Genomic DNA, 19323 nt, shown 5'->3' on the forward strand with positions numbered 1-19323 from the left:
GTAAAGTGCATAATATTGGGCTGGTCTGGAAATATAATATAATCGGTGCAAGACTGTGGAGGGATGATACCTTTATATCACACTGTTGCCAATGGGATGCTTATTATGGATCTACATATGTTTTTATGTAAGGATGCTTTGTTACAATGTATACTATTAAAAGTACTATACACATATGTACACTCTTAGCTAGACATACACATTGTGATTGTGATGCCATTAGAAACATTATGTAATGTATACTAGTCTAGTCAATAAATTTACTCTGTTACCTGGCACCAGCCCGGCTAGAGGCTGATTTTCTTCATCTCCATCTCTGTAAGCCTGCCACCAGTTGGGGTCATCCTGGCTGATGATGTGTAAAATGTCCCCCTTCTGAAAGCAGAGACCCAACTCCCGGCATGGTACATACGGGTCATCAGAAGGGTCATAGTCAAAATGTGCTTTCACATGCACCTGGGGGAGGAAATACAAAGAAAGAGTGAGTGAAAAACGATATAAAAAGCTTTCAATTAGCATTTATGTATGTCAAGATCTAGTGTGTTAAACCCACCACAGTCTCTTTAATGGGAGGAGGTTTAGTATTTGGGCTGGGAATCAGAATAAAGGTCAATGTGCCGTGCATCTCTGCCTGAGGACACAGAATTTAAATTCTTATAAATCAAAGGCCTATATATATTTCTTATAAACATCTTTTGATAAACCTATTTATTTTTTATTACTCCATTTATATGTTCCAACTTCAATGCCAGGATCTTTCTCCCCTCACCAGGATATCAAACACTTCATTGACATCTTTGCCACGGATCTCGACCCCGTTGATCTCCAATATCTCATCACCTTCATGGAGCAGTCCACTGTGCTCTGCTGCCCCTCCTTTCACAATCCGACTAATAATCACACTATCCATGTCATTCCTCACCGTGGCTCCCTACGGACACATGGTATTGTATCAAGACCGAGATCAAGACAGAAAGAGAACATTTAAAGCACACCAGAATAGTGTTCTCACCAGCGGGATGTCCTTGGCCTTCTCGATACGTACAATCCTGACAGTCTCACCTCCCCACTGTGTAAGGGTCTCACATGGGCTATCAAGAGGACCCACAGGCTCTAGCTGCATCTCCTGCTCAGCCACACTGTCGTGGGCCAGCATAAGTGCCTGCAGAGAAAGAAAAAAACTGAAAACGCTCACATGCCTGGTGTCAGAAAGATGACTTCCAAAGCCATGAGCCATGACAAAGTAATTATATACATGAGCACTTGTTAGGAACAGGGATTGGGGGTTTAGACTTAAGGACACAGACAATCATAGCTGAGACAGAGTTAATATCACCACAGAAAAATCAGCAGCAGAGGTGCATGTAGGGTGTGAATGATACTGACCAGCATGTGAGGACTTTTGAGCAAAGTACTTAGGTCAAGACCCTCTTTCTGTGAACTGTTGTGCAGCATGGCCTGGACCTAACAGAAATATAGCAGTCTCTGTTACCACAAGTTGTAAACACCACAGCTAAAACAGAACTTCATTTCTCCCAGTTAAGGTGGAAACAAGGAATAAAATAAGCTTGGGAGTTCAGAAATGTTTATGAGGAACTTTGCAACATCTCTAGTATACCTCTATGTTCAAATACCATTACCACCAAAGGTTGAGCAAAATTGCAGACATCTGAGGTATTAGCCAGCTCATTACTTGCCAAAACATTCTGCACAGGCACAGAGTGCAGTGTTTCTTAACCCACAGCCATTTCTCGATTGTGACATTTCTCAAATTGATGTGGCTAGAATCCATTATTTAGCTGGAAAAAACTGAGTGGTCTGACACCAAAGGTGCTATGTTCTTAACACATTTTGATGGAAATATCAGGAAATGAAAGCAGAAATTCTGATCTACTGTCTCATATTTATCGTTTGATCTCAAACCCTGTGTACAGCAAAAAAAACAAAAAAACAAACAAAGAATTGCCCCTGCTGTTCCAATATTTTCAGAAGGGTCTGTATATTAGCTATTATGCGTAAGAACCGGCAAACTTACAGACTAGCTGCTAGTTGTTCTATAATAACGTTGTTACTTTGTTTGCATAGCAACAAGTCAGCAGCAATGAAACAAGGGGAGGAAGAAATGCCTAGTATTAAAAAATAAACATTTTTAACAAACCTAGTTTCTTTACTTTTTTCCTAAAAGTTATAAAATGTTGTATAAAAGCAATAGAACATGCAAGGCCATATGTTAAAATACGCCCTCTTGTGTTTCATTGTTTAAATGCCACTGCACCATCAGTATAAATTAGGCAATTAAGTTTTTAACTTTGGCTCCTAATGATGGCTCAACATAAAACTGCACTGTCTAGAGGCACCGGGAGGGAAACACCAACAACCGCCAGCTAATCTGACATTCATTAAAACTTTACACAAAACTAACTGCAAGGCAATGAACATATGGATTTACATTAAACTGAACAGATACGGTTAAAACAAATCGCATTGATCCTAGTACTAAGAGACATTATATAAACAGTGGAGATGGGTCTGAAATACAGCTTAAGTACATCAGTTTAGTTATATTATTTTAGTATTACATCAATTTTTATTTGTACCAGTGCCACCATTTCTTTTATGGAAAAAATACAACTAATTGTATAGTAAAATAATCAAATGAAATACAATTATAATAGCAACAATAACAATAATATGGCAATTAATACTATCTGACCTCATGTACAAGGTTTTGTGCACGGTCTGTGAGGGGGAAGGGAGGACTTGGCTGGTTCATGTGTAGTGCCACAGCATTGTGGATGTTGAAGGCCTTCTGAAAGTCAGGCTTCTGAACGAGCTGCAACACCAGCTCCACGTCCTCCTGACTCTGAGCATCACCGAGACAGTGCTGTACCTGCTTCAGAGACATCAGCAACTCCTCCAGTTCTGTCCACACACGCACACAAACATGCATAGACACGTACACAGACAGGCACGCATGCAAACACAAAAATAAAATGTTTTAAAAGACTGCTCAGCTGGACGCGAGTTCACTACATTCAATAAATGCCTCTCAATTATTCAACCATAAATAAATGAATAGAGACTCGATGTTGGCTCTCCACATGGTGTTCATTAAAAAAGTCTTCAATGGATAAATGTGTAAAGCACAGGCTAAATCCAAAGCACCCTTAAAACATAGCTTAAATTGTTATAGCACAATTTAAATACAAATCAATATGAAGTATGCCACCTTTATAGTATGATCTCGTTTACCGTTGCAAATCCTCTCTTCTGAATGAAGACCCTAAGAGCGTGTCTGGGGACTTTACACAGGAGGAGGTGAAAGGGGAGTTTATTTGTGCACTGGGTGGGTGGCTGATGCTGTATCTCTAAATCTTTTGACCTACTGTAACTTTTAGGGAATAATAAAATAGTCTTCATTTTCCAGAGTAGTACAATCCATATGCAAATGTATAAGTCATAACAGCTGAGAAATGTAGATATAATACAGAAGAAACAGAATCAAAGCCTGTGAGTGGCCAAACAATAGAGCCAGTGCATGCCGAGACAGAATAAGGAGTTTTTTTGGTTTTTTTTAATTAAGCTAGTACTCACAGGGGCCCCTGCTCCCATTCTCAGGAATTCGCCATCACACACTCACAAAGTCACACACTCACACGGTGGGGCAAGGCTAGTGTGTTAGTGTTGGGGAGTCCTAAACCTAATTTTTCTTTTAAAAAGCCACCTTCGAAGGCTGTATATGGATGCAGGAAGAAATCTAGTCATGTGTACAACGAAGGAGTGCATGTACCTCACGCCGCCTTCTGAGGGGTGTTCTACATGTTGCTGCTTTTTGAAGGCATTATACATTCATCCTTTCCAATTAAGTGATTCTAATTAACTCCAAATAAACAGGAGCTGATGTCAAGGATTTCCTTGACAACATCTTGGTTTCATCCAACTGAAGCCATGATCTTCAAAGAGCTGGGCTATGGGGTATGGGGGACAGAAGCCCTTTCTCATGAGGAAAAACAAAAACAAAACATAAAAGCCCAACTAAATCGCCCTAAATCATGTGGATAAATGTGTGTTGTGGGCTTATCAGACCAATGTAGAACTTTTTTGGGCAAAATAGACAGTCCACATATCGTCACTTCCGGGGCTCATTAATGTAAACTGATTTCTGCTCTGCAGTAGCAATGGATGCAGGAACATTTACTACATCGCTTCGAGATCTTTCTCACATCAGAAACATTTGTAAGATTGTCGAAAATCATTCTCAAGCCAAGATATCCAAACTTGAGAAGGGTTACAAATTCTATTATGAAAACTAAATCTTCAACTATGAAGGTAAGTTTCAATTTAACGTTAGTTAAAGATGGCTAACAGGCTAACTAACTGGCTAAACCATGTGATGAAATTCCCAATGTTGAAAAATATATAAAACCAACTCCCTCCTCCATCGTGAGCTGCATCAGTGAAGAGAAGGAGGAGTACAGAGGCGTAGTGGAGAGCTTTGTCAGATGGTCTGAGGATAACCACCTTCAGCTCAACATCGGCAAGACCAAAGAACTGATAGTGGACTTCCGCCGAAACAGAAAGCACCCCAACACCTATTACCATCCAGGGGGAGAAAATAGAGATGGTGGACTCGTACAAGGTCTTCGGAGTGCACATCAACAGCAAGCTGGACTGGTTGGAAAACAGTGAAGCTCTCTACCGGAAGGGACAGAGCAGTCAGTTCTTTCTATGGAGGCTCAGGTCGTTTGACGTGAGCAGCAAGCTACTGCAGATGTTCTATCAGTCTGTAGTAGACAGTGTGCTATTCTTTGCTGTGACATGCTGAGGAGGTGGAATTAAGGCTGGGGAGGCTGACAAACTCAACAAGTTAGTGAAGAAGTCCAGCTCTGTTGTTGGTCACAAATTGGACAATCTGGAGACAGTGGTGGAGAAGAGAATAAGAAACAAAATCAGGTCCATCTTGGGAAACCCTCTTCATCCACTGTATGCTGAGCTGCGGCAGATGGAGAGCACCTTCAGTCACAGGCTCATCCAACCAGGTGCAAGACGGAACGCTTCAGATGTTTCCTTTGTGCCGACAGCCATCAGGCTGTAAAACACTTAGCCACACCCTCCCTTGACCTTACCTTACTTTTGACTACACTACAAATACACTGCTACACTGTTTTCATATGGGTACCACACTGTACTTTTTACACTGCTCACACATCACATCACATCACTGCCTCAAAGCTTTTGTTACATGTCCACACTGATCATACCATACAGCTGCAATATGTATATAGTATTGTATATATGCGATATGTACATGGGCTACTTGCATAGTTGGACTGTACATTGTTGCTTGCTGTATATACTGTTCATATGTATGTGTGTGTGTATATATATGTATGTATATATTATATATATATATAAAATGTATAGAGTTTGTGCTTATGTCTATACATATTTATACATCCTGTATATACCCTTTATAAATACCTGCATTGTTCTCCTTACTATCTCATTTAACTCTTCTTTCTTTTCTTTTTGTCTTTTTTTGACTGCTGCTGTGACACACTAATTTCTCCATCTGGGGATTAATAAAGTATTATCTTAACTTATCTCAAAAATAAGAGGGATCATAAAAATCCCATGTTTTTCATTTAGTACTGTCCTGAATAAACTATTTCACATAACAGATGTTTACATATAGTCCACAAGACAAGATAACTGAATTTATAAAAAAAAATTACCCCATTCAAAAGTTTACATGCCCTTGATTCTTAATACTGTGTCGTTACCTGGATGATCCATGACCGATGGCTTGTCAGAAATGAATCTGATGGAGTCAAAGTTTGGGATGGTACCCAAAGGTTTTTTGCTGTTCTATCAGTGCCCTGCTGTGTCATAAAGAGATGTTGTCAAACATGCAGAAGCCCCAACTTTCCCTACACTTCCTCTGGACGGGTGCATATTTGAAGGAAGATTTTAATTTGCCTATCACGTAATGCGTCTACCACAATTTACATCAAGTAGATTCCGTGAGGTGTGTCATGCGAGGGGTGAAACCGCCAACCAGGCACTAGCTGCCCAAATAATTAAAGGGGTTTGGCAGACTTCTGCAATGAAGCGTGGACTGGAACTGGAGCCTGAAGTCCTACTTCAATACTCTGACCTGACGAATGTGAATGTTTCACAGTGTGAGTTTGTTGTACATCCTGATGCGCCACACGCTCTGATGGCAGAGTTTACGATCCGACTGAGAACCCTCCCTTCGGACTTGCAGAGGTGAAATGCCCTGATGTTGATGACTCAGGTAACATGTCAAAATTTCTTAACGGTCAACCAAAACTGAAGGAACACCACAAATACTCCTGGCAGGTTCAGGGACAGCTCGCAGTAACAGGTCTGAGTTGGTGTGACTTTATAACAAAACACCAAAACTGATGCCACCATCCAGCAAATCGAGAGGGACGACAGTTTTATTGACTTGTTTTTCTTTAATACATACATGAATGTGTATGTTACCTCTCAGAGTTGTTAAACTAGTGGTGGTGTTGAACTTTAAAGGGGGGGGGGCGGGGGGGGGGGGGGGGCATTTCCTCAATTTTTACAGATTCTGCTAAATGTTTATTTTTGGTCTTTTACAACTCTTTCTACTAACAAAGTATGTTTTAATATTGTATATTAAGAAAATATAGTATCATTGTAAATGTATAAATGAAGGAGACAATTTAACATTTAACTTTTTAATAGTGAGTATTGGAACAATGCAGTCAATATTTGTACATATTTGTATTAAATCAGTTTTTAAATAACTCGTTAAAACTATAAATGCAATAAAGAAATATTTACACTTTTTACATGTATTCTGTTGTTTCAAATTTTTTTGTACAATTTAAACCATAAACTCAGTTCATTCTTGAAAGCAAAATTAAGTAATGAAATTACATGTTTGATTGAGGGTACGTTATGTGTTTTCGTACAAAATGATTACAAAACAACATCTTTTACATCAAGGGGCCTTGGTAATTAGCCATTAAACAGCAGTTTGCCCAGATCTGGTTCACTGTGCCTGTGAGGGTGAGACGAATGGTAGTCCCAGATGTGATTTTCTTTAATTTGTCGAATGACAATCCGTAGATGTGCTATTGCTTGTGTGCGTTTAATCTCTTCTTTTTTGAGTTAGGCTACTCTTTTGAGTGGAGGAATGATAAGTCTGGCTCCCACATTTTCAAGCAGTTTCTCTATGGTAAAGCCCTTATCTGAGATACAACAGTCTCCAGGCGCCAGCAGATCCAAAAGTCCTGACTGCTTTGTTATCGCTCTGTCAGAGATGGATCCAGTAAATAGCAGAGAAACAAAGGTTATGACCCCACATTGAGCAACTCCAATCAAGCCTTTAAAGGTGGGGTAGTTTTTATAATGGGAAAACATCTCGAACTGCAGTGTCAGTGCTGTGGGGTTTTAACACCTGATCTCAGTACAGTCTAAAATTACACAGACATCTGGGCAGTACTTCTGAAATTTTGCTGGCATGGTTGCCCTGACTTGCTCTTTTGTCATCCATATATGCAAGGATCCCAAAATAAGGTACAGAAAATTTGCCCAGGCGATGATACAGTAACTCTGATGATTGTTGTTGTACTCACATTAAAGAGATCTGCCAAGACCTTCTCTCTTAGACCCGCAGACACGCAACAGCAACAGAGAAAAAACCTCATCAGTGAGCTGAAGCTTCCTTTTTGGGTTTGATCCTGAAACTGCCTCAAGACCCTGTCTCTGTGCCTTTGACCAGTATACGAGGTTTGATGCAGATGGTTCAAGAGATTCCCAGAAGATCCTGAAAACCCTCTCTGAAGAAAAGCGTGTGTAAAATCGGAAATAGTCATCGGAGAGACAAAATCGATATATGTGTATGTGAGTGACAGAGAGCTTGGACCTTAGCCTCCAACTCTCATTCTCTCCACTGCTGCATCCAAAAGACCTGGTGGCGCGGGTCCGTAACAGACTGCAGGCTGTTCATCGCTGATCTCAGAACCACTGCAATTTTGTCAATTTTTGTTCCAGTACATTTGGTCATTTTTGGGCAAGATTTCCCCAGTTGTTCCATTTGAATCTCTGTGGTATAACTCCATGCTTCATGCGTTTTTATGAACGGTTGTTGATGAGTAGTCAGACTCTGTGAAATGCTGGCTTCACACGAACGTACTTCCCTTTAAAACTGCAAAACATTTGCCTTCATCCAGCAGACTACCATGAATCCACCTTTTCTTTGTTTCTTCGTCAGTTGGAAAAGAATGAAAACTGAGATAGGGTTGTTTAGTGGAACTATTAGAGCAACAACAATTCTTCGCTGTGCTCACCACCACTGCTACAGACTAGAGTGGAAGCTTCGTATGTGCAGCTTCCGCAGCTTCCGTTAGTATGTGCAGCTTCCGCTTTGCGAACACGGAAGTGAGATAAAGGCCTATTCTAAAAGATGTGTTTGGGGAGAACAATCTTACTACCCAAAAAACACCATAGCCACAGTGAAGCATGGTGGTGGAAGCATCACGCAATGAGGCTGTGTCTCTTCAGCTGAGACTTGGGGTCTAATCAAAAAACCTGCCACATCTATTTTTGCACAAATCCTGCAGGCCCCTGATAGTTGAAGATGAAGAGCAATTTCACCGTCCAGCATGACAATGACCCAAAGCACAAATCGAAACCAACAAAGAATTGGGTTCCAAAAAAAGGAAATCTATGTTTTGGAATGGCCTAGTCAGTGCCTGGATCTAAATCCTATCACAAATCTGTAGAATGACCTGAGGGCTGTGCACAGGAGATTCTGCTGCAATTTGATAGATCTGGAGGATTTTTCAAGGAAGATGTGCTACATTTGTACATTCTGCCTTTAACAGATATAGATAGATCAGCTCAGAATTAGTCTCAACTGAGATGTGCCTTTCTTTGCATGTGCCTAAGAACACGCACCTGGCCACAGAGCAGCCGCGAAGCTAGCTGTCCAATTATATTTGGTCTCTTTCATATGTGGGAGACAACAGAAAAAAAGCGCTTTAATTTCTTCATAGATACCATCAAATTAAAGGTGAATGTCTGCACTTTCAGCTCATTCATAATTTAATTTTAACCATACTGTAGACAACAGCTAAAATAATCACTGTTGATGTCCAAATATTTATGGATCTGACTGTACACTCTGTCTACATTTTTAGCAACACCTGTACACCTGCACATTGATGCAGTTATCTAGTTAGCCAATCATTCGGCAGTAGCACAATACAAAACATCATGCAGCTAGATGTCAAGAGCTTCAGTTAATGTTCACATCAAAGCTCAGAATGGAGAAAAAGTGTGACCCACTTTGATGGTGGCATGGATGTTGGTACCTCAAGGGCCGTGTTTGAGTATTTCATAAACTGCTGATCTGCTGGGATTTTCAAATAACAGTTTCTAGAGTTTACACAGAATTGGGCAGAAAACAAATAAGTGAATGAGCAACAGTTCTATTGGTGTCTTATCAATACTGATAAGAGAGGTCAGAATCTCTGCACCACTAAAATTTTACACCGGAAGTGCGCAGCAGTGAAGCGGGAGTTTCGGCATCAAGTCAATTTTTTTATTTCACTGCACTGCTCGCTCTGAATTAAAGAGCCAGTACACCGTCGAAAGATTTAAATGAAGATGAGTTGATAAAGTATATATTGCACAGAAAAATATATTTGTAGTGTAGTATGACTACCATGACCTAGTATGACTAGCACATCCAGGTAATGTTAATATGAATTAATAACATTCAATAAGTTCCGAAATCTTACTTTAATCTTCAGAATTTAGTTCATGTGTTAATGTTAATTTGAGTAATGTGTTTTCTGTTGATGAGACCAGTTACTGTGAAACAACTTGCTGAAATGGAGAGAATAAAGTTTTTATTCGCATTTTTTCAGAATTGTGGAATTAATTATTATTAATTTAAAAACAGGCATAAAAGGCAGAACTATCAGTATCGGCCGATATCACTCTGAATAATCGGTTATTGACTGAGAAATTTAGTATCGGTGCTTCTCACATGTGTGTGTGTATATATATATAAAATGTTCCTCACTTATATGGATCACATAGATAGGATTTATAGACTTGGGTGGGGGAGAATAACTTTTGACACATTCATCTAAATTAAACATCTTCCTTTATTAATGTCTACAGGATGTTTATGTATGACCTGTGTATTTTCAGTTCTTTGGTTTTATCAAAACATTATACAAAATTTGCCATGCTCTCCTCCTCTTGACATCAAGAACTCTGTTTAAACTATGTATTAATGTCTTTCATTTGTATCTTTCATGTGTTTTGGTTCCATTCAATTTCTGTCATTTTTTCTATTTCTTGTTACTTTTTTCTTCTCACAGTTTAAACATGGCTTGGGTCATGACATGAGATGATTAATTTCAACAAGCAGTACTCTTCAACATACAGTCTGATGTTCATTCATGTTTATTTTTCTACAAAACATGTATAATACAAGGATATTATCCATTTACTCGTGCTTTTTGCTGCTGTTTCGAGTCAGCACGCACTCTACCACACTCGCGCACCATAAAGAGCATCAAAACAACATTTAATGTTTGAATTTCGTGATAAAAAAAATACATAATTTGGAAGCCGAGACTTTCTTCACAAACAGCACATTATAAATTTCGACTTTAAATGGTAGAGCACATCACATAGACACAATGGTGTGAATAAGGTCGGCGCGACTCAAACCACGGCATTGACAATATGAAGCAGGCCGATGCTGCACTCATCAGGGCTCGTAATACACGGAGCAAAACAGAAGAATTCAACTCTAAATGAAAGATACACTGCTTGACATGTTGATTTTATTTGTTTGCCCCTGTAGATTAATTTGATCATTTGGTCCGAGATGAAGCGAACACATTTGTGCGGGAATTTCCCGCATTATAAAGCTGAGCTTTGTGGGAATGGTTTAAATTAGGTGCAGTCACCTCAATCTTGTGCCAAAAATCAAGCCCTGGGAGTGATTGACAGCCAATAGTAACCAAATCCGCAGTAAAGTTAAGAATGTAAAGATGACGTTTAATTGGTTAAGTAACGTTGGATAGAACGATGGACCGTTCACTGTATCAGCTCACAGCAAGAACATACTGTGCAGTAATTAGCGAACGTTTTGTAGAGAAATGAAAACAGGTCGCACCACAACAATTATTTCCACTCACACAAATGCTCCAAAATATATTTTGAAGTCGCACAGATTAAATTTCAGGAGCATATGCGGCCAATATGGAGCCTTGATACTGTATGTTGTAAATAATAAATACAAAATTATGTACATGTAGTTTTGCTTTCATCAGTTCCTAACTTTTCAGACACCCTGTATAACATCCTCTGAGCAGTCAAGGGGCAAGAGTCTTTATAAAGGACCCAACAGTGGCAGTTCTGAAATTTAAACTCAAAACCTTCCAGTGCCTCAAACAGAAAATTAGTCACTGAGCTACCACTGCAATGGTCATAACTCACCCAATAGTCGTGGTGCCCCGCCGAAGCCCTGCAGCTGCACTAGTGACATGCCAGGACCCTCCAAGGGCTCAAAGGTGGGGTTGTCAATGCCCACCTTGGGGTTCTGTGCCAGCTTCTTGAGGCGCATGGAGGAGTTGACATCAAGCTCTTGACGGTTACGACCTTCCTCTTCTCTTCTCCTGCGGTCCTCCTGCTGTTGGCGAATGCGTTCCAGCTGGGCGCTGCGCCGTACAGGCAACGTGCGAGCTCCCAGTTCACCTGGGCAGTCCACAGCCATCTCCCTGTGCCAGTGGCCAGAAGAGTCCGGGGCTTCGCTGGTGCCTGCTGCCCTGTCTTCTGACTCACTTACATGGCCATTCATGTGGGAGGTGGTCATAATGTAGGTGTGAGGTTCACGTGGAAAGGTGTGTGCGAGAGATGCAAGGCTTATGAGGGACAAGTTCTGCATGATCGGGAACCTGAGGCCATGACAGCCTGGTCAGAGTGTTTGCTCCACCTGAGGAGAGGACAGGAAAGGAGAATTAAACCTACTGATAACAATATATAAAACAGTAACAAGAATTAAGCTTACTGATGAAATCGCACACCACAGTAACTCCTTACCCTGTAGACAAAAAGAAATTAGTGGGGAGCTTTGAATTTCACCATCTGAATGAAGCATTATTATTAATATTTTTACACGTCTCCTCAGTGATAAAACCCTCACATCGGGACAAAATAAAATTACCTCAGGAGGAGTGAGTTTCTAGTTGATTTTATTTTCTACAGACCCGGATGATTGCGTCACATAGCCATATCATCATGCTCCACTCACTTGCTGTCCAAGCTCTTCGTAGAGGCACTGGATTAGAGAACTGACGTTGGCTCTTATTTCACCTTCTAAAGTGCATAATTTAATTAAAAGATTCAAGGAATCTGGTCAAATCTCAGTACGTAAAGAGCAAGGCCTGTCTGCAATCCTGACCTGTCTTGAGAATGTTTGATGCATTATGAAGCACAAAATAAGGCCACGAAGGCCCCGTACAGTTGTGCAACTGAAGAAATGCATAATAGATGAATGGGGGAAAATTCCACTGGTGTCTTCGGTTCAAACTCTGAATAAGTGTTATGAAAAGAAAAGGTGATGTTACACAGTGGTAAACAATCGACTGTTCCAACTTTTTTGGAGTGTGTTGCAGTCATCAGATTTGAAATGAGCGTATATATATTTTTTTCTAACCTTAAATTCACAAAGTAAAACATCTAATATGTTATTAATGTGTTTTCAATTAAGTACATGGTGAATTGAATTAGCAAATGACTGTTTGTTTTTTGTTTGTCACAACTTTTTTGGAATCAGGGTTGTATTTAGACATTAATGCTCATGTGATTCCTAGCAGCTTGTTCATAAATTGTCCATTCATTTTCATTTGTACAGAGAGAAAACAAAACAGGACTTGAAGTGAAGGTGGTACAAGAGAATGCAATCTAAGCTAGTACATTCTGATGTTATCAAAAATATATATCAGTAGTATATGTCCGAATCTTCAAATTCCCCACAAGGGAACTCATTGAGGCTTCAGCCATGCGTGTTGGTACATTATCTGGGAAAATACTGGTTTTTCATGTCGGATGCTGCGACAGATACGTGTGCTATTTAATGTGTTCCAGACATGTTTTCTTCAGCACAGAAATGACATTTTTACATTTAAATCCTTATCTGTAAATGTTAGAAATTCACACCAGTATTTCCATTTTACATAAAGGCTCGTCCTGACAGCAAGTGAGTCTCCATTAAACTTCAGTGAATGAGCGCGAGTCCACGCATGTGCATCAATCAAACAGCACGCGAGAGAAAAGGAAGCACAATAACTGACTAAAATATTCATTGTGATCAAATATGTTGTTTGATGCAATATATAAAAATTGACCTTTTAATCCAACTAATCAATTAAACAAGGAAATAATCAACAGATTAACCTATTATCAAAAATAATTGTTAGTTGCAGCCCTACCACTCACCCCAAACATGATCTGTTTACTCCGCTACCATCTGGGAAACGCTATAGGAGTCTTCACTGTCACACTAGCAGCGAACTGTGAATTCATGCGCTGAAGTGTACACAACCAGTATGACTTCATCCTGAATTCAGACACTGAACTGTAAACCCCCACTCTGAAGCATGTTTAAAAAAAAATTTTAAAAAGTAAAAAAACAACCTGTATTGTACAATATTAATGCTGTTTGCACTATTGTCTCTTGTTATTTGCACCACCATGGTACTTGCCCTTACACCTCATTCTAAACCTTGCCTCCTTGCACATTACTGAGTAATCACTACATGAGTCCATATTTTTATTTTTAATAAATAAAGATAGATAAGATTAACTGAATTCTAAAAAGCCTCCTGTTAGTCTCACATTCACTCACCACAAACACAAGCATTTCTACTCTATCACTGACATCAAACTGGTAATATATAATATCAACTTTTTTATTAACTGGATATGAAATATACTACTCTACAAATATATTTTTCTGTGCAAAATATACTTTGTCAACTCATCTTCACTGAAATCTTTTGACAGTGTACTGGCCATTTAATTCAGCGCGAGCACACACACAGAGCTGCAGTCAAAATTATTCAACCCCCATTGCAAATCAGGTTTATGGTCAAAATTTACAGACTTTCTACGGTTTGCAATGAACAAATCAAACAAAAGCAATTGAAATAGTTCAACACAACGAATGCTTCAAGTGGTTTCCCCAAATTCAACTGAAAATGCAACTAATGACATGTCCACTCTCAAAATTATAAAAATTATTCAACCGCCTGAATTGAATCCCTCAACAGCAAAAATATGCAAAACAGGTGTTGTCTCAAGCTAATCAGGGGCTTCATTAGTTGTACCAGGTGTGCTTGAGCTGGAACACATGAAATACCTGAACTGGCTAGGGGCAGAAAATGTATGAAATACCTGGATGGGGCAGAAAAAGGAATCCATCAACGACTTCAACCAGATTTCTGAGAAGGCAGGTTGTGAAAATCCCTGGCGTGACAGCAAAAGACCTGCAGCAAGACTTGATGACAACAGGCACTGAGGTTTCAGTGAGCACAGTAAAGCGCATATTAAACACAGAAGGTCTCCATGCCAGAACACCAAGACGTACACCACTACTGACCCAAAAGCACAAGAAAAGTCGGCTCAAAGTCGTATAAATAAGCCAGAGAAGTTTTGGGATTCTGTTTGGGTGTAGCGATGAAACTAACCTGGGACTTTCCTCACTTAAAAAGTGATCAGATCTGGTGATCTTCCACTATTTCCTCCTGATGAAGTCCTTTGTTGTGTTAGCAGTGTGTTTTGGATCATTGTCTTGCTGCATGATAAAGTTCCTCAGAATTCAGATATAATGTTGGCTGACAGAACATTTCTGTAGATTTCTGAATTAATTCTGCTGCTACCATAATGAGTTACATAAATGGTAAAGTTAGTGAGCCCGTTCCAGACGCAGCCATGCAAGCCCAAGCCATGACACTACCTCCACCATGCTTCACCAATGATCTTGTGTGTTTTGAATCATAAGAGGATCCGTTCGTTCTCCACACTTTAGCATATCTATCACTTTGTTAGATATTAACCTTGGTTCCAAAACCTTGGTTTCTGCCTCATCTCTGTGTTTGTGTGAATTACAAAATCTGACTTTTCGATTTTTACTGATGAGTGGTTTGGCCTCTATATTTCTGCTCTCATAGTCTACGTTTACATGGACAGCAATAATCTAATTATTGACCTTATTCTGAAAAAGAATATATTGTGATTAAGGTGTTTACACAAGTTGCTTTTAGAATATTCCTTTCATGTTCCCGTTATACCTGTTATAGAAAATAGATTGATTAACTGCACATGTCATTACGTCCCCACACCAAGCCGTTCCCTATCGACATACAGCTTGTCTTCGTTATGGTACCGTATACAGTTTCGGGTGTTTTTATTTTTAATTTTACGAAAGCTTCAAGTGCAATTAATTATTTGCCATGCTAATATAGACTGCATGAAGCCATGGGCTGCGTCCGAAACCACATACTTACATGTATTTCAGCTACTATATATGAGGTAAGTGCTGGTTGATCATTCTTAACATCAAATGCAGTATTCACAGGTGAAACCCAGGGCTAAAACCATTCAGACCTATTAATTGTTTAAACAATCAATCTAACAGGGCACACCTAGGCAACAAGAAACACTTGCTAAATAAATAAATAAATAGATAGATAGATAGATAAATAAATAAATAAATAAATAAATAAATAAAGGTGATATGTTCAAATTTGTTTAACACATCTAGATATAAATACCAGGAAATGACAGCTGAAACTCTGATCCGTCATCTCATTCATACATGCGCGCATGCATACACATACATACACACACAGTTGTGCCCAAAAGTTTGCATACCCCTTGCAGAATCTGCTAAAGAGGGATCATATAAATACCATGTTATTTTTTATTTAGTTGGCTAAAATGTCTGAAGTCCATGGCCCCATGGAAAATGATCATGTGTCCAGCACGCTCTCTATATATTTCAACTCTATGGGATGCGCAAAATGGGGCCTCTGGTGTTAAGACATTGAAACTGCATTAGATGCATATTAAAAGACTGCTGCTATACATGATGTGAATCAGACTTTTCCACAATGCACATCGCCACATTTTTGTCTTGCAATGCATGGTGTCACACCCCTACCAATTATTAAACAGTACCTGACTGAACGTATATATGCACGGAGAGCGTCATTCTTAACATGCCAATAGTGTATTCTGTATAGACTGTATTTTTTCCAAAACCGATGTTCATCCACTTATAAAGTGGCTTTTGAATCACTATTAGAAAGACATTTTAGCATGATCAATATTCAGTCAGCTGTTAATATTGCTCGTGCCCAGTGGTGATGGTTACCTTTAAGATTTTGTTGTAGCCACTATGCTCAAGACACACATATTTATGCTCATAAATAAAGTTACACTCATTCATAAACAGCAGTTATTTTTACTCATGATATCAACTATTGTTGTACAAATGTGCCAGTTCATTCAATAAAATTCAAAATCGAGGATTTTAGTTCCACTGCAGAGCCTGTTGTGTGTGTGACAGACCAGAACTGCCCTTAATCTCTGTATTCCCTTCACATTACAGGTGACACACTTAACCCTAGTTCCATCCACAGTCTTTGAGTAATACTTGATCTAAACCCCTTACAGGTTAAGCCTACTTTACTATCCTCTTAGACTTAATTAATAAGAATTATTAGTTAATTCTTCACTTGAAAGCAAAGTTTTTATAGATGAACTGCAGCCTTTAACACAGACTGGGAGTGACACACCTACAGTTATGTCACACACAAACCAGCAGAAGCGATCACACAGGAGCGGCTATAGTCATGTGACACCCCAGTGAGAATAATGGATAACCTTTGTCCTTCTCACCGCCCCTCCTCCACAACCCAGTACATTCCTGCTTTTACTAGACACTTTCTGCAGAACGGAAGCACTAGAACATACCAAAGATGTGTTACATGTTATTAACCTACTACCTTAATGTTTACTTATTCAGAAACAAGCTCAGCAGTTATGAATTTATTCAACTCCCTTTTGTTAACTCAGCTCAGCTTTCATAAGTAGCAGGAGCTTTGCTTCTGACTTCTTCAACCAAAACCTTCATAATCTCCTGCACCATTCTTCATTCACTCCCCCCTCTTCACAGCCTTGGCAAGTAGATCAACTCTCATCCTCTTCTGCCCCTCTCTTCTGGGAAGAGATTACTTAAGCATGCCACTGTCCAATACATCACCATAGCAATCATTTTATTACCAGCTGAGGGGTCCCAAGGTTTGAGAACAAGAGGAGGTAAAACCCCTACAAACAGAGACAGACACACATACTCGGAGGTACACATATACCCCCACACCCTACTCTCTCGCTCTCTCACACAAACACATACACATACATACATACAGAGGACAGACACAGAGACACAGACACATGCTCTGAGACACATACACACAGACCCCCCCACATCCTACTCTCACACACCCCCACGCCCTAATCTCTCTCACTCACTCACACACACACACACACACACACACACACACAGAGATACAGAGGACAGACACAGAGACACGAGTAAACACTCTCAGAGACACATAAACACTCACAGAGACACAGACACACAATGAGCCCTTATGCAAGAATACGGAACAGTTCAAACTTGCATAGCAACTTATACATGTCAGCTGCGGATGGATTCATCCGGCAACAATTGTGTCCAAAACCATTAAATGTAGGTTTCAAGCATGTAAACGCAAACATCACTGAGTGAGAAGAACGCTGATAAAAGAACAAACTTATCCTCAAAAGGGAAGAATGCTAAGCAGCCTGGGAACGACATTCTTCAGTAGATCAGACAAGCATAAGGGGCCTATTGTAAGCATTGCATGCCCTTTGTGAATGTGCGAAAGAGAGAAAGAAAATTACAGACTAATTTACACTGTAACAAATTATATAAGGTTATAAAAAAAAAAAAAACTCACTAGGCTCATTGAATGCTGAGCTTTTGATAAGATAAAACTGTGACTCAGGAAAATCCAATTAAGTTTTCCTACAAAACTAAAGAGGATTGCTGCTTTACCTATCCACCAAGAGAGACACCTCAACACCCCAATAAATGAACAATAGTTTCCACATCGGAACTCCGGGTGATGTCATTGTAATGATGTTTTTGATTAGTCAAATTCCTCCTCCTGATTCTGATAAGAGCCAAGATGCCACACTTCTGTTTAGCTTGGACGGTTACTGTTACTGCAACAACAAAGGCTTTAGAAAACATAATAACAGCATTATCATCATTATCTGCTCATTCGACCAACACTTACAATGAGATCAAAATCAAATCATAAAGCTTTCCAAACAGAGTACAACCCTGGCATAGCACATTAGGTTTGATTGGAGAAGCAGATGAGGGCCAAGACTATATTCTGCTGACTGACATATGTGTCCTGATATACCTGATATCTTCCAAACAACAAGCTTAATCATGTCTGGAGGATCCACGCCCTCTCTTCATGGCACACCACTGAGTGCATGTCTCAAGACAATAACGAACTAAGAGCCACAGACCATCTGCCACTTGAGAGCTTAAGTAGTCTACTCCAAACTGCCCAGATCCAAACACCTCCTGGCTGGCAATAACACAAGACAATGATGACATGTAGATTTAAGACTTACTTTTCCTTCATGAACCATGCAAACTGTAAAAAAAAATTCTACAAAGATCTGTTAAAACGGTACTCCAAATGTTATTAAAATGTAAATGTACTCCTAGGATGAAGCAGGAAGCTACAGCATGACATGTCTGAGCAAGTAGCTTGATCAGCAGGTTCATGACTGTGTGCAGGTGTTTCAAGCCCCAACAGGTGCAGGGGGCAAAACCAACAGGTCTGTCAGAACTGACAACCAACTAAACTAACTAAAAATCAACTACAACTAAATCAACTCTGTTAGCATGATGTTACATTTCTGTCGTATTGTCAAAATTGTTCCTATTATATTGTCCTACACCTCAAAGTGCTATAATCACTGCTAGTTAAAAAGCAACTTTTGTTTATCTCAGTTGCAGGGACCCTCTGTTCCCATGACTCCTGCTATCTCCCAGACTTGAGTATCTCAAGTTAAAGCAAACAATTCAATGCCACAAAAGAGGAATAATGCAGAGCATTCATGTGAGTCACCCATGGCTGTCCTTGGCCTAGTGATATTAGCATA

General features: G+C 39.6%; 1 protein-coding gene across 3 annotated transcripts in view; it reads right to left on the reverse strand.

The window, feature by feature from the left end:
• The window catches only part of pals1a (protein associated with LIN7 1, MAGUK p55 family member a), a 36996-nt gene that overhangs the window by 10020 nt on the left and 7653 nt on the right, over positions 1-19323 (reverse strand). For all 3 annotated transcript variants that reach the window (XM_017476582.3, XM_017476581.3, XM_017476583.3), the window contains 7 exons: positions 11524-12019; positions 2714-2922; positions 1387-1464; positions 1013-1162; positions 770-931; positions 554-631; positions 273-456 (listed from right to left, as the gene is read on the reverse strand). In XM_017476582.3, the coding sequence (XP_017332071.1) occupies positions 273-456; positions 554-631; positions 770-931; positions 1013-1162; positions 1387-1464; positions 2714-2922; positions 11524-11971 (1309 nt within the window). In that variant the 5' untranslated portion in view covers positions 11972-12019. The remainder of the gene's footprint in view (positions 1-272; positions 457-553; positions 632-769; positions 932-1012; positions 1163-1386; positions 1465-2713; positions 2923-11523; positions 12020-19323) is intronic.

This window comes from Ictalurus punctatus, chromosome 9 (genome assembly GCF_001660625.3).
Source record: "Ictalurus punctatus breed USDA103 chromosome 9, Coco_2.0, whole genome shotgun sequence".
In the NCBI taxonomy this organism is placed as follows: Eukaryota; Metazoa; Chordata; class Actinopteri; order Siluriformes; family Ictaluridae; genus Ictalurus; species Ictalurus punctatus.